The 22,031-nt window shown below is 57.3% G+C and overlaps 9 protein-coding genes across 9 annotated transcripts; 6 read left to right on the plus strand and 3 right to left on the minus strand.

Moving 5' to 3' along the window:
* Window positions 1-55: 55 nt before the first annotated feature.
* On the plus strand, window positions 56-1,895 carry BCV69DRAFT_280145 (isocitrate dehydrogenase NADP-dependent). Its single transcript, XM_025491505.1, has 3 exons — window positions 56-420; window positions 548-577; window positions 671-1,895. Exons 1-3 carry the CDS (start codon window positions 355-357, stop codon window positions 1,841-1,843), a joined length of 1,269 nt encoding a protein of 422 aa, XP_025351414.1. The 5' UTR covers window positions 56-354; the 3' UTR covers window positions 1,844-1,895.
* Window positions 1,896-2,081: 186 nt separating this feature from the next.
* BCV69DRAFT_280146 (TIP41-domain-containing protein) lies at window positions 2,082-4,325 on the plus strand. The gene is made up of 4 exons (XM_025491506.1): window positions 2,082-2,728; window positions 2,813-3,173; window positions 3,273-3,725; window positions 3,807-4,325. Exons 1-4 carry the CDS (start codon window positions 2,175-2,177, stop codon window positions 4,242-4,244), a joined length of 1,806 nt encoding a protein of 601 aa, XP_025351415.1. The 5' UTR covers window positions 2,082-2,174; the 3' UTR covers window positions 4,245-4,325.
* BCV69DRAFT_280147 (hypothetical protein) lies at window positions 4,276-6,002 on the minus strand. Its single transcript, XM_025491507.1, has one exon. The coding sequence runs from the start codon at window positions 5,917-5,919 to the stop codon at window positions 4,474-4,476; it is 1,446 nt and encodes a 481-aa protein (XP_025351416.1). The 5' UTR covers window positions 5,920-6,002; the 3' UTR covers window positions 4,276-4,473.
* A 30-nt stretch (window positions 6,003-6,032) lies between these two features.
* Window positions 6,033-8,819, plus strand: BCV69DRAFT_24498 (hypothetical protein). Its single transcript, XM_025490134.1, has 4 exons — window positions 6,033-6,266; window positions 6,335-8,181; window positions 8,394-8,517; window positions 8,614-8,819. Exons 1-3 carry the CDS (start codon window positions 6,259-6,261, stop codon window positions 8,411-8,413), a joined length of 1,875 nt encoding a protein of 624 aa, XP_025351417.1. The 5' UTR covers window positions 6,033-6,258; the 3' UTR covers window positions 8,414-8,517; window positions 8,614-8,819.
* Window positions 8,615-11,104, plus strand: BCV69DRAFT_280148 (hypothetical protein). Its single transcript, XM_025491508.1, has 3 exons — window positions 8,615-8,921; window positions 8,993-10,018; window positions 10,142-11,104. Exons 1-3 carry the CDS (start codon window positions 8,655-8,657, stop codon window positions 10,910-10,912), a joined length of 2,064 nt encoding a protein of 687 aa, XP_025351418.1. The 5' UTR covers window positions 8,615-8,654; the 3' UTR covers window positions 10,913-11,104.
* On the minus strand, window positions 11,071-13,598 carry BCV69DRAFT_280149 (hypothetical protein). Its single transcript, XM_025491509.1, has one exon. It carries the CDS (start codon window positions 13,471-13,473, stop codon window positions 11,200-11,202), a length of 2,274 nt encoding a protein of 757 aa, XP_025351419.1. The 5' UTR covers window positions 13,474-13,598; the 3' UTR covers window positions 11,071-11,199.
* A 114-nt stretch (window positions 13,599-13,712) lies between these two features.
* On the minus strand, window positions 13,713-17,637 carry BCV69DRAFT_255284 (hypothetical protein). Its single transcript, XM_025490578.1, has 2 exons — window positions 17,198-17,637; window positions 13,713-17,118 (listed from the first exon to the last, which is right to left on the minus strand). The coding sequence occupies exons 1-2, from the start codon at window positions 17,496-17,498 to the stop codon at window positions 13,805-13,807; spliced, it is 3,615 nt and encodes a 1,204-aa protein (XP_025351420.1). The 5' UTR covers window positions 17,499-17,637; the 3' UTR covers window positions 13,713-13,804.
* A 269-nt stretch (window positions 17,638-17,906) lies between these two features.
* On the plus strand, window positions 17,907-19,223 carry BCV69DRAFT_243372 (hypothetical protein; the record flags this gene model as incomplete). Its single annotated transcript, XM_025490067.1, has 2 exons — window positions 17,907-18,854; window positions 18,894-19,223. 2 exons carry the CDS (start codon window positions 17,907-17,909, stop codon window positions 19,221-19,223), a joined length of 1,278 nt encoding a protein of 425 aa, XP_025351421.1.
* A 1,105-nt stretch (window positions 19,224-20,328) lies between these two features.
* On the plus strand, window positions 20,329-21,921 carry BCV69DRAFT_310091 (hypothetical protein). The gene is made up of 4 exons (XM_025494763.1): window positions 20,329-20,678; window positions 20,790-20,893; window positions 21,002-21,084; window positions 21,165-21,921. The coding sequence occupies exons 1-4, from the start codon at window positions 20,413-20,415 to the stop codon at window positions 21,744-21,746; spliced, it is 1,035 nt and encodes a 344-aa protein (XP_025351422.1). The 5' UTR covers window positions 20,329-20,412; the 3' UTR covers window positions 21,747-21,921.
* The last annotated feature ends 110 nt before the right edge of the window (window positions 21,922-22,031 follow it).

The raw sequence follows: 22,031 nt of genomic DNA on the forward strand, positions 1-22,031 counted from the left end.
CGTCGAGGCGTGGGCGCAGAGGCTTGGCTGGGCCGAGGCTACCGTGACTTCCACTCCTTCCTCCTGGCCGCCCAATTGCCGACTTCGCTTCTGTCGTGTCGTCTCCCCCTCCCCGCTGACAGAGTCATGCCATCTCACATCGCATCCCAGCGAGTACTGGCAACCACTTACCGAAGCTATACCACAGCATCAGCCAACATAGCAGCAAGGACCTTCTCCACTGCTTCTGCCAGAGTACCCTCTTCCCGCCTCGCCTCGCCCAGAGTCGCAGCAGCTTCTTCTCCGCTCCTTCGAGCCTCCTCCACCTTTGGCAATACCACCCCTGCATTCACTTCGAGGACATTTGCTACCACGATGCCCGCCGCAAGCAAGATCAAGGTCCAGAATCCCATCGTGGAGATGGACGGTGATGAGATGACAGTCAGTACTTGCGGCGCACACGCAGACGCCAAGGCAGATGATGCGCGAGGCACATTTTGCTGCGACAACCGATGAGGGACTCACACGACTTCCATCGACTCCTTTACCCAATCCAAACTACTCACAGCGAATCATCTGGCACAAGATCAGGGAAGAGGTGAGGATTTGGGCGGAACCTGCGACAGACTCGTGCTTGATGACTCACATTCTCACCCGCTCTCCGGCCTCTTTTCTCTGACCCGTCCTGCAGCTGATTCTGCCTTTCCTGGACGTCGAGCTCAAGTACTATGATCTCAGCATTGAGAATCGTGATGCCACCGAGGATCAGGTGACAGTCGATGCTGCCGAGGCCACCAAGAAGTACTCGGTGGCCGTCAAGTGCGCTACTATCACCCCTGACGAGGCTCGAGTCAAGGAGTTCAACCTCAAGAAGATGTGGCTCTCGCCCAATGGAACCATCCGAAACATCCTCGGAGGTACCGTATTCCGTGAGCCCATCATTCTGAACTCCATCCCCCGGCCCGTGCCTGGATGGGTCAAGCCCATTTGCATCGGGCGTCACGCCTTTGGTGACCAGTACCGCTGCCAGAACTTTGTCGCACCGGGACCTGGAAAGTTCACCATGACCTACACTCCTTCCGACGGCGGTGAAGAGAAGAAGTGGGACGTCTTCAACTTCCCTCAGAGTGGCGGTGTGGGAATGGCAATGTACAACACCACCGAGTCCATCTCTGGCTTTGCGCACGCCTCCTTCAAAATGGCCATTGACAAGAAGATGCCCCTCTACATGTCTACCAAGAACACCATCCTCAAGGCATACGACGGAAAGTTCAGAGACACTTTCGAGGAGATCTTCGAGGCTCAGTACAAGGCCGAATTCGAGAAGCTAGGCATTTGGTACGAGCACAGGCTCATCGACGACATGGTCGCCCAGGCCATCAAGTCCGAGGGAGGCTTCGTCTGGGCTTGCAAGAACTACGACGGAGATGTAATGAGTGACATCTTGGCCCAAGGATTCGGCTCTCTGGGTATGATGACCTCGGAGCTGATCACTCCAGATGGACAGATCATGGAGAGCGAGGCGGCCCACGGAACAGTCACGAGGCATTACCGTGAGCACCAGAAGGGCAATGAAACCTCGACCAACTCTGTGGCTTCCATCTACGCCTGGACCCGTGGACTGAACTTCCGGGGCAAGCTGGACGGTAACAAGGAGCTGCAGATCTTTGCCAAAGAGCTCGAGACTGCCTGTGTGGATGCCATTGACCGTGAGGGTGTAATGACCAAGGACTTGGCACTGGCAAAGAAGGGAAAGCAGATGCAGAGGTCCGACTATGTCACAACGACTGAGTTCCTCGACCACATCAGGGAGTCCCTCAAGGAGAGGCTTAGCAAGAGGGGTATCGCTGCCGGAAAGCTATGAGATGTGCGGCGACATGAGGGTGGTCTGTGAGACATCAGGGAGGACAGCTGGGACCTTTGCCTGTAGCATTCGATTACAATATCAGTTCTTAATCTGTCATTCTCGGTGCTCGATTTTTGTTGTACTTCGCTGCCTGCACCTCGGAGATGTACGGAGTTGCTGCTGCATCTCTGCGTGGCCCTTGCGCGCCTCCACTGCAGCACAAGTGTCGAAGCGACGTGACAAAGTCTTGTGTACCACGACTGCCACTTCTTCCTTGGTTCGTCACATCAACCTAAGAAGCCGCGACGTCAGAGAAGCGTCTCGCCAATCCCTACGCTCCTCTGTCGCCATGGTCCCATCATCGTCTTCCTCGCCCGGTGGCTCCTCCTCAGCCCACAGCAGCACCACGCCCACCATGATCACCTCCCGCAAAAGTGGAGTTCCGCACACCCTCTCCGAATGGTTCTCCTCGCCTCCAAATACCGATCCCTCTCTTCCCTCTCCCGATCGAATCTCCCACCGACAGTTGCGCATCTCGGATTGGACCATCACTTCTTCCCGTGGAGCGATTGGGAACTCGGCTTACATGGAGGGGCTGGGTGAGAAGTTGGGGATTCCCCCGCCGGAGATGGTCTTTCCTAGCAATAGACTTGTGCTGCGCCACGAAACAACTGGATGGGAGTACGTCTTTGGAGTCGAGAAGGCTCTAAGGTGTGTTGATGGCGTGAACGGGGATTGGAGAGTTCAGGGAGTGGATCTTAGTCAGGAGTGGAGGGGACAGGCTAGTGGTGGTGCTAGTGGGACGGGCAAGAAGAGTACGACGCAATTTGGAGAGAAGCCCGATAGGAAGAAGAAGAGCAAGGGGATAAAGGTTGCTTATGCTGACGAGTGGGGGAAGAGCCGGTGAGTAGGGGATCGGCAGATGAACACAAAGCTCTGGTGAAGGGGGAGCTCACTATCGATCCTCCGCTCCTTTGTTGTTCTTAGCGAGCCGACCTCTCAGTCGACCACCTCTACAGCAGCAGCAGCTTCGCCCACCTCAACACCTCCAACTACAGCATTCGGGGCAGCGGCCGCAACACAAATCGCCGATGCCAGAGACTACGATTGGACCTACTCTACCACCTGGGCCGGTGAAGCGGGGCGGTCCGCCAGCTCCAGCAGTACCTCTTCCCCTCCTTCCTCTGAGACTCCCACCTTCACGCCTGGAAAGGACCCGACCGTCGATCGGATACCTGTTGAGCGCTTGGGTGCTTCTAGTGGCGAGCCGATACTCTTTTATGATGACCTGGTCTTGTTTGAAGATGAATTGGGGGACAATGGGTCGAGTATGCTGGGAGTCAAAGTCGTGAGTCTCGAGGGGAGACCAGCGACGATACAAGTACGGCGCACAGACTGTCATGCTGATGTCTCATCCTTGCTCCCCTTTGCGTTGCTGTTCCTGTAGCGAGTAATGCCTTCTGGCTTCCTCGTTCTGCAACGCTTCCTGCTCCGCGTAGACGATGTAGTCTTCCGACTCTTCGATACAAGAATGTACTGTGCCTTTGACGAGCAATCCCAGGGAGCCACATTGTCTTCTTCCTCGGCGACTCCAGCGCTTCCACAGCCCGGAGCAAGGCCAGGGAGCACGGTAGCTCCGCCAGCAATGGCTCCCTGGGCCTCGGGCGGTACTACTCGACCCCCACCGTCGACTAGTGCTGCGCCAAGTCTGCCCAGCCTGGGAGGTCTATCTCTCGGACAGCCGAGACGAACTGGAGGCGGAGCTCCCCAGGTCGGTCATCCTGCAGCTTCTACACCAGCGTCTTCGGGCGCAGGCCATGCGAGTTCCGCAGCGTCAGTCGAGCAGAGGCTGATCAGGGAGTGCAGCGGTTGTGAAGCACCTTACAAAGATGTGAAAGCAGTAAGTCTTTCGCAGCGTCTCTCGGTCCTTCCCCTTGCAAGCTAATCGGCTGACAGGTCCTATCATCTCTGCTCCTCTCAGCGCCTGCCCGCCTACAGACCCAATGACCTCTCCCTCCTGACCGACAGCAACTGGGTCTCTACGACTCTGCAGAACCTAGCCGCCAAACAATTTGCCGCCTTTCAATCTTCCAACACCCCAAGCAAGAGCAGCCAGAGTAACGGAAAGACCACCACCACCACCACCACATCGGGTCTGCCGGCCTTTTCGGCTTCTTCCTCCTCTGTAGCCAGTCGACCTGCGCAGCCTCCCACCCAGGCACCGCCGAATGCTCTCTTGAGTCAGACGCTCGCGCCGGCTAGACTGCCCGGTCATCCCACTGGGAATGAGGCGAGCGGTGCGCCGCAGAACGTTGCGCCCCCGAGTGGGATCGTGGGCGAGATGGATGGGGTGGCAGCGGAGGAGATGTGGGAGGGCGTGGGTGGAAGGGTAGACGTTGTCACTTTTGGTGGGGCTTGAGAGCAAGACTGGAATAGACATAGAGAGAGTGTGAAGTGTACGAGTCAGGCGTGAGATGAGAATGCATGAGTGAGATTGACATGGTATGATAACGCCGCTATGAGAAGGGACAAAGTGCGCAAACAATAGCTGTAGCCCGCGGGTTGCAGGGCGTTCCCTGACACAACTCCCTCCAGCTACCTCATTCAATGCCTTCGAACTCCCTACAAGCCATTGACTCTGCTCTTGCTCATCGGCGACGAGGAGGGCTCGGCGAACGGGATCGAGAACGAGATGGCGATCGCGATCGCGAAGGAGAGTCTCGCCTCGCCGCTGCCGCCCTCCGCGGAGGCGGAGGAGACCTCGATTCTGACCTCGATCTCGAGTGTGAGCGTGAAGGCGAGCGAGAGTAGGATCGCGAGCGTGATCGTGATTGTGATCGTGACCTAGATTCTGAATAGGAGCGTGAGCGCGAGCGGGAAGGCGAGCGCATGGGTCGACGTCTTACATCCGATGTTCCTGCTGCTGCTGCTGCTCCTTTTCTTCGTGGTGGGAGGGGAGATCGAGAGCGCGAGTAGGGCGATCTGCTCCTACTTATGCTCCTGCTTCTACTTGGGCTGCGACCGCGGCTGGGCGCCGTTGCTCGAACTTTGGCTGGAGCGGGCGATGGACTTCTCGAGAAGGATCGCTCACTGGGCGATCGTCTTCTGCGCTTTGAGCTACCGACAGGGGCGCGACGAGGGCTGGGCGAGCGACTGTAGTCTGAGTTGGAGGGAGTGTAGCTCCTGCTTCGACGGGTGTCTCTCCTTCGGGCAGGCGGTGGAGAGGGAGAGCGTGAGTCATAGCTTGAGCCTCTCCTCTTCCGGGAGCGGGGAGGTGGGGTTGGGCTTCGTGAGTCGTAGTCCAGCGATGACCGTCGTCTTTGTCGCCTAGTGGCAGGCGGAGAAGGAGATCGACGACGGCTCGTAGGCCTGCCATCCTTCTGCGGTAGCGGATCCGCTGCTTTGCCGCTTGCCCTCTTCTCTTCGAGCTCTAGCTCGAATCGCTTTCTCTCTTTCTCCTGCTCCTCTCGTCTCTTGAGCAATTCTTCTTGTCTGTCCTTCCAGGCCTGCTGCCTCTCCCTTTCTCTCTGCTGTCTCTCTTCATTTCTCCTCTGCCACTCCTCCTGCTTCTCTATCCTCCTCTTTTCCTGGTAGTCCTTGTCGAATGCCTGTCCTTCTTGGTAGTCGGACCTGATTCCCAGCGCTCTCCCGAAGCTCTCAGTCTCCTTGACTTTGGCCGCCTGTCTGGCATGTGTATCCGAAGGACGCAACGCTTTTGTCTCCTCTCGAGTAAGCTGACCGAATCTGCTACCGGCAGGCGTAGCGAGGGATGCGTTGAGCTGTTCGCGCAACTTGGAGATGCGCTCCTCGATCTCTTCCTCGTCTACGCCCTGGTCTTCAAGATCAATCCTGAGCTCCATGCATCTCACTTCCACTTTTCGTTTCCGCTCATGGTCCAGTATTGCCTGGTCAGGTTGACGATGCTGTGCTCTATCATCATCTCCTCCTCGGCCACGGAAGTTGTCGGAATTGGAAGAAGAGGAGGGTCGCTTGGAGTAGGAGTCGTCCCGTACGCGGAGGTGGGCGGTGTTCTTGGTGATGTGGCCAGAGGTGCCCGAGCCTCGAGCGGTGAGAAGTCCGATGCCGTTGTACATTGCTGGCTTGCTCTCCGGGCCAGGCTATGCGAATCGAGGGTGTGAGATGAATATGATGGCGATGATTGGGGTGGAAGGAGGCAATGAATCGGATGGTAGTGGTGGCCTGAGCCAGTTGCCCGCGCGCAACGGAGACCAGGCTCATAGGACTAGTCTAAATCTAATGGCCCTGCCTCACCTCCCCGCTTCCTCCCAACCATCACCACCACCATCATCAGCTGTACATCACTGCTGCTCGTCTTGACCTCGACGGAGTCACAGACGAGTAGTGAAGGAGTCAGAGAAGGAGAAGCGAGCGTACTTGTGCATCACGGGATAAGGCAGGCAAAGGAAAAGGACATGAAGAGGTGAGAGCATGGACGAGAAGGTTTGGGATTCAGCGAGGCCGCTAACGCTGAGACATTCTACCGTCCAGATCGTACCCATACACAGGACCAGCAAGCAACACAGTACCATCGGGCAATCAGTATACTGGCCAACAGAGCCACACGACTGTTGCGCCTCCTCAGCCGGCAGCTCCTCCAGGATCGTCTTCGGCAGCGGCCAATCCAAGTGCTGCTGGTCCTGACTATTCAAACTACGGGTACGGCCACCAGCAACCTTCCTCGTCCAAGATGACTCCAGAGGAGCAGCAGGCCCAATGGCATCAGCAGTGGCAGCAGTACTACGCTCAGCAAGCTGCCGCCGCGGCTGCCACTGGAGGATCCGCTACCCCGCATCAGCAGCCGCATCAGCATCAGCAGCCCATGCAACATCATGCTGGCCCGCAAGCTCAACAGCCCTACGGAAGCTACCCGCAAGCAGCTGCGCCTCCCCATCAACAGCCCGCCGGCTTCTATCCTCAGCAGCAGCAGCAGCAGGGCCACCATCCTCAAGGGCATCCTCAGCAGGGTCAATATGCTCATGGACCCTATGGGGCTCCAGCCGTCTATCAAGGCGGCATGCCTGGCGCCCAGCAGCCAGCCGGTCCCAATCCACCCTACGGTCCTCAACAGCCACAACAAAACCCATACTACCCACCGCACAATGGCGCTCAGGCTGGGCCTATGATGGGAGGTGGAGGATCATCCGGACCGCCTGCCAAGCGTCAGCGCTTTGATGGTGCACCTCCAGGCGGCCCTAATTACAATGTCGGTGGGCCGATGCAAGGGTCAGGATATCCCCCTCAACAACCTGCCGCGCAGTGGGGTGGACCAGCGACTCCCAGCGGTCCCGCTGCGCCCTCCTCCTATGGCTGGCCGGGAGCTAGCAGTCCCACCCCAGGCCCTCAAATGATGGGAATGGGAGCCAATGGAATGAACGGCCCTTCTGGTCCATCCTCTCGAGGAGGAGGCGCCATGAGGACTCCCAGTAGCTCTAGAGGCGGATTTGGTGGAGTCAATGCGATTTCACCAGCCATGAACTCTCCCATGGGAGGGCAGAATGGTGGCCATCAGCAGGGAGGGGCGCCGTCCGTCAGGGGTGGGAGAGGTGGAATGGCTGCGAGCAACGGAGGTCCGCCCAAGATGCCCTCTCGCGGTCCGCAGGGCAAGGGAGGATCCGGTCCTGGCGGTTTCAATCAGCAACAGCAGTCATACCCCTCTAGGGGAGCGCCGGGATCTTTCGGTGGTCCGAGTGGGAGCAAAGGGGGAGCTGGGCCCAGCAATATGCGAGGAGGTGGCATGAACGCTTCGCGAGGAGGTAATCGCCCTGTCTCTGGTGCCTTCAGTCTCTCTCAGCAACAGAAATGGGGATCCGCAAATGGTCCTGCCAAATCTTCTTCCAATAAGCAACCACCCACTGGGCCAGGAGCAGCTCGCTCAGGCACGCCGGCTTCAAGCAAGGGCTCGCTGTCTCGGGCGCACGGCGGCAACGTCCCTTCGTCCCCTGCGCTGTCCAACAAGCCTGTGTCCATAGCTACACGTGCCGCCGGTGTCAACGACCAGCCCGTTCCCAGCACGTCCAAGCGTACCTTCACTGACTTCCGGATCAAGGCTGTGGAAATCCCAGTTCTCGACTGGGCCTGGAGCTTGCGAGGCGACTTCGAGAGAGAAGACGAGGACAACGAGAAGCTAGAGACTCAGGAGGATGGAGATGATGGCGATGCCGCTAACGAGTCAGAAGATGAGCAAAACCAAGGCGGAGTGGAAAACGAGGTCACCATTGCAGGCAGCGACGAGGAGAGTACTGCTGGCGACACTTCACAAATATCTGCAAAGAACGGGGGGCAGGCGAGCGCAAAGAGACGTGCTTCAGCAAGCAAGCAGAGCGTCCCCGATTCAAGCGCACGGTTGCCTCCTCGCGGTCCCGCTGCTGAATCATCAAAGAAGGAGACATGTCGACTGCGGATATGTTTTGCAGCCGTCACAGCTTCGCCTCCAGTCGGTGCACCCAGTGGACCCAAGGCTAATATCTCTGCTCCTTCGGGGCCCAGTGCTGATAAGAAGCACAAGAAGCCAAAAGCGGAAGTCAAGGAGGAGCCTGCGGATGAGGAGGCAACTGGTTCTGTCGCTGATGCGACCGAGCCCTCTGAGCCTATCAAGGACGGACAGTCTTCGACTGGGTCGAAAAAGAAGAAGAAGAAGCGTGGCAACGCCGAAGCTGCCGTAAAAGTCGAAGGTGAGGAAGAGGAGAAGCCTTCGACAGATAGAGATGCGGGTGCGGATGCTGATGCTGATGCCGAGATGGCCGTGGATGAAACCGCTGCGATCAAAGCAGAAGACAAGCAAGACATCAAGGTTGGAGAGGCCGCCTCGATGCGAGAGGTTGCTCCTACCATCCCCACTGTAGAAGGCTGGTCAGGCTACACGAAGACACCACCTCAAGGCTCACCCAACAGGGTGAGCATCTCATACTTCGGCACAAAGCGAAGGCTTGTCATCGATGCAGAAGTCGTCAAGGCACTGAAGGTCTTGCGAGCTGAAGGCAGAATTGAGATCATTGTCAGCGTTACTCCCTCTGTTGGGAGCCTCAAGGGAGACGCCGAGGAAGGAAAGGAGTGGATGCTCTGCAAAGGAGTCCTGGTGAGCTGACTGTCGGAGTGGGGTGGGTTCGGAGCGACGATAGCTGACGCCTTTATCCACATCCATGACAGATTGAGACTCGAGACCGTGATTCGGACCACTTTGCAGCCCTAGCTCGCCCCGATCTGCAATACGCATGGGACAACGAAACTGACTTAGAGCCAAGACCCGAATCGACCAAGCAAGGCAAGAAGTCGAAAGGCAGAAACGGGAGACAGACTCAGCAGACGCCGCAGAAGAAGAAGCAGAAGCGTTCCACTACAGTAGGTGACGATCATCAGAGCGGCGATGAAGACAATGATGATGCTAGTGGCGACGATGAAGCCGAAGGAAGCGTCGCTGCTACTACAGCTGCTGACGAAGAGGAAGAAGACGAGGTGCCAAAGGTAGAACGATCAGAAGAAGAGATGCTCGTACCCAGTGGGCCGTACAACACCCTCCCGCCCTTGTTCCGTCTGGCTCAGAGTAGCAGCGGAGTAGACGGGAGCACCGTCTCAGACAGCCTCGACGCTAGTGCTCCGCCTCAGGAGCTAGTGATCAACGTCTACCTCGACAAGCTTGCGCCCCTAAGCGAAGCAAAGTGGCTGAAGACGGGCGACGTTGAAGACTGGCTGTCCGCCCTGCCCGGCTTTGCTCATTCTAGACTATCGGACCAATCCTGGCATCAGAAGATTCACGTAGATGATCCGGACCCGCCTCCCACCATCTTCGACGTTTTCGCCGACTGGGGCACGAAGTCTTTCCTGGGCACTGGTCGGGATCGTCGCCGCTTCGTCCTGGACTGTCTTAGTGACTCCAAAGGCCAAGTCGAGATCCTGTGCAGGCTCGTTCGAGGGGAGAGAGCCAGTACCGTGTCTTCAAAAGAGCTGGCGGTCGCTGGAGGGAGTGGGAAGAGAAATCCACTGGCAGAAGCTGCTAAGATGACGTCCTTCACGTCTCATCAGACGCACCTCTCGCTAGCTGTCATGGCAATGTTCGGCCTCACGGCAGAGTACGCCGAAGCTGCTGGAGAGAAGCAAGAGAGCTTCGATGGGAGAATCAGTGAGATCCTGATGGGGCTACCACAGAATCTGGTCTTCAAGGCATTAGATGGTTTGGTGAGCAGTCGTGGCAAACGTGGCGAGGAGGCCGAGTGCGAGTACTCGAAAGGACAAGATCAACTGACAAGTCACTACTTCCGCTTGCTACGATTGTAACTTTACCCTGACTTTCGCCCACAGTGGAAGGAAGTGATGGAGAAGAATGCCAGAGTCAGCGCAGCCGCGGCGAGAAGTGCTGCATCTTCGATAAAGAGCAGTGCTGCCTCAGCCTCGTCTAAAGCTACTCCGACGTCCAAGCAGCCAACGCCTGTAGGACCTTCGACAGCTGGCGCTCCTTCGCAGAAGCGCAAAGCCTCGTCAGGTCCGGCAGCCGAAGATGCTTCCCCGTCTGCGAAGGAGAATGGCTCAGGTGGCGCAGCTAAATCGACTTCACCTGCGACGCCGTTGCAAGCTGCGGGGCAGGAAGGAGGTAGCAGTAGCAAGAAGGCCAGAAGCGGTAGCCGCAATTTCGCTTCGACTCCAGCTGCTGCTGGTGCTGCTCCTTCAGAGACCATCTCTGCGTCGTCTGACGCCTCTAAAACTGAGGCCGAAGCCGAGAATGGAGATGAGGAGGAGGAAGAGGAAGACGAGCTAGAGTCTGAGGCTTTGCAAGAAGGTCGGGACGAGGGTGCTGCACACCGCGAAGACGAAGGGGACGAGAAGACTGCCGCTGCCGATGCCTATGCTGATGAAGCGGAAGGTGAAGAGCAAGCAGATGCAGACGAAGTTGATGGCGACCAGGAAGACGGCGGTGATGAAGAGGCCGAGGAAGAGGTGGAGGAGGAAGATGAGGGGGAGGCCCCATCTGTGCATGTGGAGACACATGGTCCCGCGGATGAAGAGCAGGAGGGGGAGGGGGAGGCAGTCGTCGTTCTCGAGCGAGACAACGGAGAGGAAGAGGAGCAGGGGTAGGAGGGTTGCAGGAAAGAAAGGCTGGGCAGGCACGAGGGAAGCCATGAGCCTCTACACCGTGGTTCTTGTTGCCCGCTCCGTGTATCCTTCTTTCCCAAGCTTCATCGAGCGTCATCCTCTTCTCTGACCATGTAGCTCCAATTGTCTCACTCTATCGGCCTGTGTCAAAGTAATCCATTGCCTTTGTATCTATTAGCTATGCGTGCGTGTCCCATTGTATACATGTATGCATTGCAACAGTCGTCTCTCCCCTCTATCTCCCCTCTCCGCCCTACCCCTGCCAAGGCTTAGTCCCAAACTTCATCAATCCTCCCCCTCGCCACGGCAAAAGCTGGAGTGATCCAAGCACCGCACCCACACTGCATTCCTGCCCAATCCCAATTGCCCAGCTTGGCACCACAGCGTGGAGCATTGGGACAGAGGAGCTTACCTGACAGATGACCCGAGGAGAGGGAAGAATTGGTTGCGACACTGCCCGTGGAGTCACCTTTGCTCTTGGTGGCACTGTTGCTAGTGGTACTAGAAGGGGGATCCTTTTTGGAAGTGGAAGTGGAAGTGGAGGAAGGAGGAGAAGAGCCAGAGCCAGAGGCGTACATCCAGTCTAGTGGCTCTAAGAAGTAGGATGTGCAAGCAGGGGAGTGGAGGATAGCCCGGCGATTCTGGCTCTGGCTCTGGCTCTGTCCTTGTCCTTGACCCTGTCCTTGCTGGGAAGTAGAAGCCGAAGGCGACGCTCCATCGGCGGCTCCCCGCTTGTGCTCGGCTTGCGCCTCTCCATCGCTAGAAGGAGGGACCGCTCCTGCTCCTGCTCCGGGCTCCCCTCCCCCTGCAGCGGACGTGGTTCCTCCGCCCATTCCCATCCTCCCCCTCAGCCGCTCCATCGCAATACGATTCTTCTCTCTGCTATCCTCGAGCGCTTTCCTCTGAGCGTCCTGCGTACCAGGAGGAGCACGGCCTGCTCGCAGAGCTGCCAGGTGCGGTGGCAGAGAGGCTGTGAGGGATGCGGCGGACTGAATTGGTCGGCCAGCTGGTGGGGAGGCAGGCGTGGGTGGGTCTATCGTCATGGAGGAGTCTGCTCCTGATGGTTGACCGTCTACTTGAGGAGAAGATGCGTCTTGCTGCGGCTCTGAGGATTGGTCATCTGCTGTTCCAGTTCCGTCCGGTAGCTTAGCGGACGTCTCGTCGTCGTCCTCGTCGCTGTCTACGATCCGACTGCGTCTCAAGCTCCCAAACATCTGACTCATGCCCAGCTTCTCCTGCTCGCTCCTCGAAGCCTGTCCCCCGCTCCCGCTCCCACTACCCCCAACCTCCTCGGCCGCCTTGGGTCCCCTCATCTCCTTTCTCCTGTTCTTGACATCAAATGCCATGATGCCCTTGCCCGGCTCATGCTCCACAATGTGATCCCTTGCGGCAATCTCTCTCCTGCACATCTTACACCTCAGTCTTGGTGTTCCTCTGAGGTAGTCTGGCTTGGGTAGAGAGCCACTACCGGAGCGCGACTCGTGGCCGCGAATAGAGGGCACACCTCCGGGCAGCCGGAAGCCGCGTGAGCGAGCAATGAGGACCTCGTGCGGAGAAGTGATCGAGGTGGCCCAAGAAGAAGAGGATGTGCCGGTGGGGGGACTGGCTTCCGCATCGGCAGCAAAGAGGGCGTCTGTATTGCCTGGCATCGGTGGAGAGATGGAAAGGTCGGCTAACTTGCCCGTCTTGCTGTCCCTGACTGTGCCCTCTCCGACTGTAGAGCGAGAGCGCCGACGAATCATGGGCCGGCGAGGGGATTCCACAGATGAAGTCGAGTCATCCACATCTCCATCGATGGAGCTGAGGGGAGCGAGGTTGAGGCCGTGTGGTCCACTGCTACTGCTGCTGTTTCTCCTCGATCTGCCTCCCAGTGTAGAGCCTGACATGCTTCCCGAGGGACTGTGAGCGGGCGAGGGAAAGTAGCTCATCAAGATGTCCTCGACACTCCCACCATTGAGGACATCGACTTTGCTCATGAGGAACCTCCTAATGGGCGCATGTCTCAGGTCCACTTGGTAACCTGCTTGCTCGAAGAGGGAAAGCTGCTCCATGAAACCACTGTTGGGCTCTGCTTGAGCTCGACGAGCGCGGACCATACTTAGAGCAGCGTCCCTGGAGCACTTGCGCGTGGCCATAATGTATGCTACCACTAGAGCTACACTCCGTGAGCAGCCCGCCTGACAATGTACCAGTACAGTACCTTCGCCCGTCGTCTCCCAATGACCCCACTTGCCATCCGAGGACCTTTGCTCGTCCAAGGGAGCTCCTTGCTGTCCTTCAACCCATCTCTCCTGCAACACTTCTTCGAGAAAATCATTAACAGCAGGAAACTGCACCAGAATGGGCTCCGACTCCTCATCGTCGATGGACACATGACGTTGGTGTTCTGCGAGGATTCTACGGCCGCAGGGAAGAAGGGGCGGAGGAGGTAGACGCTGCTTGAGGGCAGTGACGATGTGGGTTACCCCCGCGAGGGAGAGGTATTCGGTGGAGAGGGCACAGGCGAGATCGCCCACCCAGAGGCCCGGTAGGACCTCGTCCATCGTCTACAGTAGTCAATGGGTAGAAGTTGGGAAGCAGGGAGGTGAAGAGGGTGCAAGGAGGGACAAAGGGAAAGCAGTGAAGCGCTAAGCTGACCAGGGGAGCCTTGTGCGGTGTGGTTGTGAGAATGAGGCGGCGTGCGAGCGGGGCAGCTGCCGACGTCGGGACGCGGAATTTGAGCTTCACCGGACTTCGGGATTTGCGGGGAAGAAGAAGCACAAGCCAAGCCCACTCAGCATTAAGATCGTAAAGATTCACACTTCTTTCTCTTTGGTATGTATGTTACAAGTGACTACAAGCCCTTTCACACCGTCGATCTCTCCCAATTCCAGCTCAGTCGCTATCATCCAACAATGACTTCCCACTCTTCACGCTCGAATGACTTGTGCTCCTCGCAAAATCCGGTCGCCGGCTGGGCAGCGGTGGAGCTTGAGACTCTCCAGCTGTGCCCGCACCAGCACCAACAGCAGGGTGACCAGCACTCGAAGCGGCAGAAATGGCGCTTGAAGGGACCGAAGGACGAGGGGGAGGAGCCTTGCGTGGCACGTAGCTCACAGGGGTAACAACAGGTGCACCACCCGATCGCGGAGGTGCCGGCGGAGGGTCTCTACGTCCTGTCGGTGCTAGTGCACTGGAGCCGGCCTTGGTCGTCGTCACCGAGCTTGGGTGCTCAGGTGGAGAGGAAGACGACAGACCAGAATCACTGCGACTGTCCGCGCTATGGCGGAGGATGAGCGTTCTCGTCTTCGCGCGGAACGGATTGAAGTCGTTTCGACCATTGCGATGTGTTGAAGAGTCCGAGGACGAATCATCTTCGCTTTCGTCGCCAGTCGAAGAGTCTGTAGACCCACTGGAGATCGAAGACGCATCGTTGTCAAACCAATTGTGCACACCTGGTGCATCTCCCGATGGAGCAGGCAAGTGCTCGTCGTCCTCGTCATCGTCAAGGTCAGAAGAATAGCTGGCAGCCCTCGAGCGCTCCTTGCCGGCGACACCCAAAACAGGCGGACCGCCCAGCCCCCTCGCTTGCCTCGATTTTGCAGCAGAGAGAATTTCCCTCCTCATCGCATTCCGCTTCTCGCGATCGAATATTCTCACCTCCGCCTTGAACGTAGCATACACAGGCCTATGGTCCGACGTCTTGATCTCTGCTCTGAAATATGAGGTTTGATTGAGCTGGTGGCCCCTGCCACTAGCCTCGCTGCTATGCGCATTGCGGCTGTAAAGAATACGATCTGTCCAGGCAGGCACACGTTGCTTCTCCGAAGAGTCGTAGACGTCTGTGCCGACATCGTATTTGTAGGTGGGGCGGAATCCCACCTGTCCCTCCTCGAACCCTGGAAAAATGGCTCCTGAGTAATGAGCCCTGCGGAGCTGGTCGTGAGCAGCCAATGCCTCGTAATCATCCGTCTGAGCTAGGGCTCTACATCGATCATTGGGTAGATCTATGCGGTAGTTGAAGTCGCCCAGCCAGATGACATGGTCATGCCCTACTAAGTTTTTGCCCCTCTGGAAGTTGAGACCTCGTTGGATTGTCCAATAATCAGCATTGCGCTCTTCTGCATTCGAATGGCCGGCGGCGAAGTGGGCAGTGACAAAGCAGAATGTAGAGTCGTGGAATGTCAGCCTGATGGCGACTCCACCTTTGTTGCCGCTCATCCCTTTGAGACCAGTCTTGCGGGTCGTCGCTTCCACCTGTCGAATATGTCCAACCACGGATGACTTGACAAGTATGACAAGCGCGGTCCCGACCAGTTGCTCGCTGCGCATGATGAGATAGTCAGATCGCTTGTCGGGTCGTCGGCCAAGCGTGTCAAGTATGACACCTTCCCACACTCGAAGCTTTGCTGGGTCTGTCAACAGGATCTGCTGAGGCGACAGAGGGACGATCTCCTGGAAGCCAATTGCGTAGACGTCTGGCTCCTCGGTCATGCCGGGAGGCATCAGCCATGGCAGGAGGCTCTCGCCAGGCGCCTTGGCGTTGAGATTCCATGTCCCAACAAAGACGTTGATTTCAGATTTGGTAGAGTACTCGTCCAAGCGTGAGGTCAGCTCCGACGCAACTGAGTCGTGCAGTGGGTCATACACCTCTACACTTCTTTGATTCGCCATGTTGCCCAGCAGCGCATCGATGACATTCTGCTTTCCCTTGTCTTGAAAGTTGTTGATGTACATCCTGCCAGCGCTCTTGGCAGCATCGCTCAAGAAGGAGCCTATACTCTTCTTTGCATTGCCTGTACGTGTGTAAGTCGTATTGAGGGCGCCTGTGCCGGCGTAGATGCGCGAGAGTGCGTCGCCGTTCTCGGCCCAAAGAACGCGATGATGAGCCCAGAGAGGATGAGAACTACCGCCAAGGGGCTGAAAGCTCTCTCTATGCCGTCCGGCCTTGTCGAGGAACTCTTCCAGGACCGCTTCGGACAGGAATGCTTCGACTACGTTGGTGCGATCGAGGCAGTCCAGGCAATTTGTCCGAATCACCCCGTTTTGGCGTCTTCTGACTGTGCCTGCGCTATCCACAATCGTGCAAGAGAATGCCTCTCTCTTCAGTCTGATAGGACCCAGCAGCTTCAACTCTGATCTGACCCCGTCCAGACTACCCGACAATCGATTGACAGCGTGGAAGTCGAAGTTGGTGATCCCTATCCTCTCCTCCTGATCCAGACCCTCTGCCTCTGCTTCATCTGCAGGGGGCGTGGCTAGCTCTACTGCAGCAGACATGCGAATGTGCTCAGCGTAGGCGGCAGATAGGATTGTCTCTGCATCTCTCGCACCGAGTAGATTCAGTGCGTGGACTCGAGAATAATGCGAGAGTAGATCGGCAAAGTGCCGATCGAAAGCAGGCTGAGAGGCCTGCCTCGAGCGAGTGACCTGAATCCGAGCTGAGAAGGTCTGCAATCCTTGTTGCTCCCAAAAGAGCGGGACCGAACCTCGTAGCTGAACGTAGCTCATGGAGACGCCTTCATGGTTCAGGATGGTCTCGCTCTCCACAAAATTGGCAACGTTGCCATCATCGTCTACTCCCCGCGTGTTGAAGCGCGTACCAGCTCTCTTCCAGCTGAGTCTGCTGACCAGAGCAATGGAAGTGGGCTTGCTGGGTAAGCTGCTAGATCCAGCGAGATGAGACTGTGTCATATCGAAGACGGCAGCATAGCCTTGGATAGCTAGAAGGAAGAGCCCTTCCTCGTCGAGCCTATCCCTCTCTGGCTGCTCGAGCCTATTCCTGAACTCCATCAGGGGATGTATCATAAAGGTGTTCCAGACGAACCGCCCGTCGTACTGCGAAATGTCGTGCGTCTGATGGGGATGCCTAGAAAGCCGCTTCTCGAGGCGAGTCGAGATATCAAAAGATCCGTTGGCGGCGTAGTAGAACGATCCCATCCCCAATAGTCGCTTCAGACTTGCGCAAGGATGCTCGACTGGCCCAGAGGACGCAGTTGAAGAGGACTGAGGTAGAATGGCATCGTACGGGTCAAGGGCACCTCCATTCTCCATGTAGCCTGTCTGGCTGAGCAGCTCCGGAGCATCGAGTCCGTCCCAGGTCGGGCGATTGACGCAGAAGAAGGCAACGGAGCCAATTGACTTGACCACTTCTCCTGGTCGGATGGACCCCACTTCGGAGGCATGCGTGACTACACACAGGAACAGGTCTGGGGCGAAAAGTTGGGGTCAGAAGCTGTGAGAAGTAGCGCTCGCGAAGAATGTCCTTCTCTCTGTCGCCCTACTCACCACTGGCGACGTTCATTAGCCCCAGGCAGCCAGCCGGCGTGTGCCCCATTGCATCATCCTCTGTCAATCTGACGCAGCTAGTAAAGTCGACGTCCTGTATGGAGACCATCTCCACTACCGCCCTCGCTGCATTCATCGCCGAGGACGATGATGAAGAGGACTCCCCACCGTAGCTGGTTGTGTTCGAGGCCGCACCGGCTGCCGCGGTAGAGATGACCAGGACTGACCTTCCGCTCTGGGCGGAGAGGGTGGAATTGACGAGGTAGAGACATCGCGGCGACTGCCGAAGCCAGACGTGCATCGTCGCAGAGGAGGCGACGCACCCTTGCGTCTGAATTCGCAGCTTATCGTTCCAGCTATCGCGGAAGTAGAGGATGGTGCAGCGGTAGGGTGATGATCAATGGGTAGGATGAATGCCTCCTTGGCCCCCTTTGTGCGGGGTGCCACTGCTTCGGTCGAAGGACGGCGGCTGTGCGCCAACGACGGAAAGGGCGAGTGTCGTGCACTCCACACAGATTGGCAGGACACAAGCGAGGCAGCAGCAGCAGCAGCAGCACCTCATTGCTCCTCTCACTCACGACGCTGCCGAGGGGAGTGGCCCAGAGATGGTGCTCAGCTCTGACGCTTATCGCATGAGCTGATCACACTCGGCACACACCAGCGCTGTGCTTCTTCCTTGCTTCACCATACCGACCACGACGCCTCTGCAATGACTTCACGCAACGTTCTCATCTGGAACCCTGCAGCGGGCGCACGTCTGGCTGCCGAGATTCTCGCACTGGTCCGGCAGAGCCTCGCCGAGAGCGGACAGACCTTTACAGAGTATGAAACAGACGCTCCTGAGCATGCCAGCAAAATTGGAGTTGAGCTTCGGTCACAAGCACACGGCGAGTCAGCGAGCGAGCCTCTTACCGTGATCCTTCTCGGAGGCGATGGCACCACGCAAGAATTCTTGAGCGGCCTTTTCGAGAGTTGCTCGGATCAGCAGCAGCTTCCTGACTTGCGGATTGTACTAGTCCCCACGGGTACGGCCAACGCTCTCTATTCTGCCCTCTACCCGCCCGCCTCTTCCTCGCGGCACGAGCCCTTGGAAGACTCTACGCAGCATGGCTGGCGCCTGCGCTCGCTGCGAGCCTACATCTCCTCTCTCAAACCTGCAAAGGCCGAGGGATCTTTCCGACTCTACCCGCTGACTCTGGCGAACACAACCGTCCATGAAGAAGACTCAATACCCAAGGAAGTCCTCACTCACCTCATCACCTCCCATGCACTACATGCAGCCATCCTGCGCGACTCCGAGGAGCTGCGTGAGTCGCATCCCGGCATTGAGCGATTCAAGATGGCAGCGCAGAAGAACGTCACGAGCTGGATTGATGGCGAGCTCGTGCTGAGAAGAGCTCCTACCGCCGGCCTGCCGCTCCAAAAATATAATCCCAGGTCAAGAAAGTTCGATGAGGTCGAGGGTGAGGGGAGTGTCGTGGAGGGGCCCTTCTTCTACATTGCGAGCATGACGACCGACCGGCTGGAGCCTAGCTTCGTACCTGCGCCCTTTGGCTTTGCAGAAGCCTCCTCCAGCGCCTCTAGCTCCTCCCTCGCGAGACCACCCCAGTGTCTCGATGTCGTGCTGATCCGGCCCCTCAAGGATCCGCAAGTCCAGGTGGCTCTGCCCAACACACTCAAAGACATCTCATGGGAGGGCGAGTCGACGCTTCAAGCCCGTCAAACCTTCGCAGAGAAGAGAGTCACGCCTATCACGCAGGGCATGTATGATGAGGGAAAGCACGTGAACCTGGTGTACCCCACTGTGGAAGGCAGGCTGGAAGAGAGGATAAGGGAGGACGTGGAGGGCGTGGATGTAATTGACTACTGGCGTGTAGGAGGGTGGGAGTGGACTCCGGTAAGCGGCCGCAAGGGTCATGCTGTTTTGAATATCCATCTCAGAGCTCACACCCACCCTCGTTCCCCATCAACAGCGTCCCGACTCTACTCGCGCAGGTCTCGTTTGTCTCGACGGCGCATTGATTGATTCGACCAAGACGAGCAGTCGTGTCTTGAGCGAGCTAGATGGGAAAGTTCAGGTGTACTACTGAAGGCTCGATAGACGTGCTCTGAAACGACCTTCACGAAATGTTGCTTGGTACTCCAACAGGAAAGTCCCAATCAGAGGATCAGGTCCGTCTCCTCCCTCTAGGTGACTCCTATATGGCTGGAGGCGGCAGAGCAGATCGCTGCTTCCCCTGTCCCTCGAACCGGCGCGCTTGCGTCCGGCAGCATAGCGAGGGCCTAGCAAGGGGCGAACCAGGTTCAGACCACCCCAACGTGAGATATCCCGCTGCTGTGATATTCAAGTGCTGAGCACACGAGCAGAGACACTCAGCCAGCGAAGAAGAGCAGCAGGGAAGTGCGGTGGCTAGGAGCAGGAGTATAGCAAGAGGGTCAAACATCGCCTTCTCGTCTAGCGGCATAAACGCGCTGCAAACCAATTTCGTCCCTCTACCATTTGCACTATTCTTCCGTCGCCTGCTTGGTAAGCTTGCATCCTTGCTCCATCGTTCTGTTGCTGCCACCCTTGCAAACGCCGGTAAATGCACTACACCATGCATCGTGTGCCCCTGGAATGTGAACGTGTGATCGGAAAACTTCCAAGGTGGTTGACCGTCAGGGGGATTAGTCAGCCAAGTACTCAGGGACCGTTATTCAGGGCAGGGCAGACGGGGGCGAGAAGAGGGTGTGATCGGCGTTTGGTAGGCAGGCGGAAAGAGGTAGCGCAATGGAGCCATTCAGGGCAAGAAAAGATCAGGGGCAGGGCGGAAGCATGGTGAGAGCAAAGAGCAAAGGGGGCACCAGGGTGCGGGTACGAAACGATGACGCGTCGATCGAGGCGGTATTGCTAAGCAGGGACCTGAGCAAGCAACGACGAACACCAGTGGTTGAAACGGGCAGGCACATCTCAAGGTACCAGAGGATTCCATGGGAAGCGTTCAGCCTGGGCAGTCCCTTTGCAGAGCAATATCCATCCGTCCTCAGCTACGTGCGCTGAAAACGACTTGACCTCGCACCTCGTCCGGATTGTTTATCTTCTCAAGGTCCGGACATTCGCTTCCCCTCTCTCTTTGTCTCTCGTACCATCACTTGAACTGCAAGCTGCTGCGCCAAGAGTCCTCCTTGCTACCAACTTCCCATCCAACCCTGATCCCCACGCCCTACAAGCAAGCATGCGCTCCCTCGCCCTCCTCTCACCCTTTGCTCTCATCGGGCTCAGCCTGATCTCCAATCTCCCCAATGGCGTCTCTGCTCAACAGAAGACCTCCGGTGCTGCAGCGAACATGTCTCTGTGCGACAAGTACTCAACGGCTCTGTTCAAGAGCGTAAACGCGACGGCACAGAGCACTCTGTTGACGGCACTGGTCAACACAGTCGTGATTGGAAGCTATTCGCCCCTAGGAGATAAGCTGAAGGTGCCAGGTATTTTGGCCAACGGGTGAGTACGCCTGATGCTCGTGGGCATGACGGGCGTGTCGACATGCGGTGCAACTACACTAAAATTTGACGCATCGTCTTCTGCCTCGCTAATGCACCGTTCACCCTTTAGAACGTTCAACGACCAGCCAGTAAGCCTGCTCAAGTATTTTGACGGGTCTCTCAAGTCGACCAACGTCCGAGGAGTAGCTCAGTCCGTCAACTTCCTTGATGGAGGTGAGTCAAATTACGCAATAGATAGTGGAGGTATGAGACACACACCGCGGACAAGGAGACGGCTATTGACAGACAATCTCTGCCTGCTCGACGCAACACTTGATGTAGGTGGAGCTGAGCCGCTCAAGAACAACAAGCCAGCCAACGACACGACATCGGCTCAGTATGTCCTCATGACCCACTTGTATCAGGTGCGTCCCCGTTCCGTCATCCTCATCGCCAGACGGGTCCCACTTCTGACCTTCCTCCCTACCCTCTCTGCCCCACACAGTACTTCGGCGCCGCCCTCGGGTGTAGCTCACAGTCGGACAAAGGAGAATTTCCAACCTACCAAGGCACTCCCTCCATGTCCGCCGCACACCGTTTCATGAATCTCGACGCCAACGAGGTAGGCTACTTTATCACCCAAGTAGGAATGGCTGCCGTCTCCTTTGGAGTGAGCACAGAGGACGCTACAGCCGTGGGAACACTACTCGGAAAGATGTTCAACGTTCGCTGTGCACCCGCAATCGTCTTCCCACCTCCGGCGTCTGGAGCAAAGGGACAACAAAAGGCAGCTTCGCAAAGTATCTGCCTGGCTGCTTCTTGCCCTCTCGCGGATACGTCGGACTGTAAAGTCGACTCGGCGGCAAAGTCTTACCCCAATGGAACGAATGGAGTTGCTCCTCAGATGGTCATGGGTGGAAGTGCGGGCGGTAACGGCAACGATACTGCAGGGGGAGGATCTGGAGATGGAGCTGATGGAGGGAGCGAATCCCCTGCTTCGGGCGCTTCACCCGCTGCCTGGATTGGGAGCCTTGCGACTCTCGCCGCACTGGGACTTGGAGCATTCGCGGTTGCTACGCTCCTCTAAACTCCTTCGCATTCGAGGACACTCACCAGAGCTGGAGCGAAGACAATCGCTCCCATCCATCCATCCATTGGGCAGACAGAGCACCGACTACAAGTCCTTTACTCCACGTTCTCCCCCCGTCCCCCCACACCGTTGTCCCGCCCCCATCCAGCCAAGAGTCTCTGCTATTCGCTTCACTTCGCTTCAGCTATATACGTCTTGTGCTCCCTCTTCTCTTATTCCTCTCCTCTTGTCTAAGAGCAATCGATAACGACACCATTCTGCTTCACTCCCTGCACAAGGCAC

The sequence above is a fragment of the Pseudomicrostroma glucosiphilum genome (assembly GCF_003144135.1).
Source record: "Pseudomicrostroma glucosiphilum strain MCA 4718 unplaced genomic scaffold BCV69scaffold_1, whole genome shotgun sequence".
Classification (NCBI taxonomy): Eukaryota; Fungi; Basidiomycota; class Exobasidiomycetes; order Microstromatales; family Microstromataceae; genus Microstroma; species Microstroma glucosiphilum.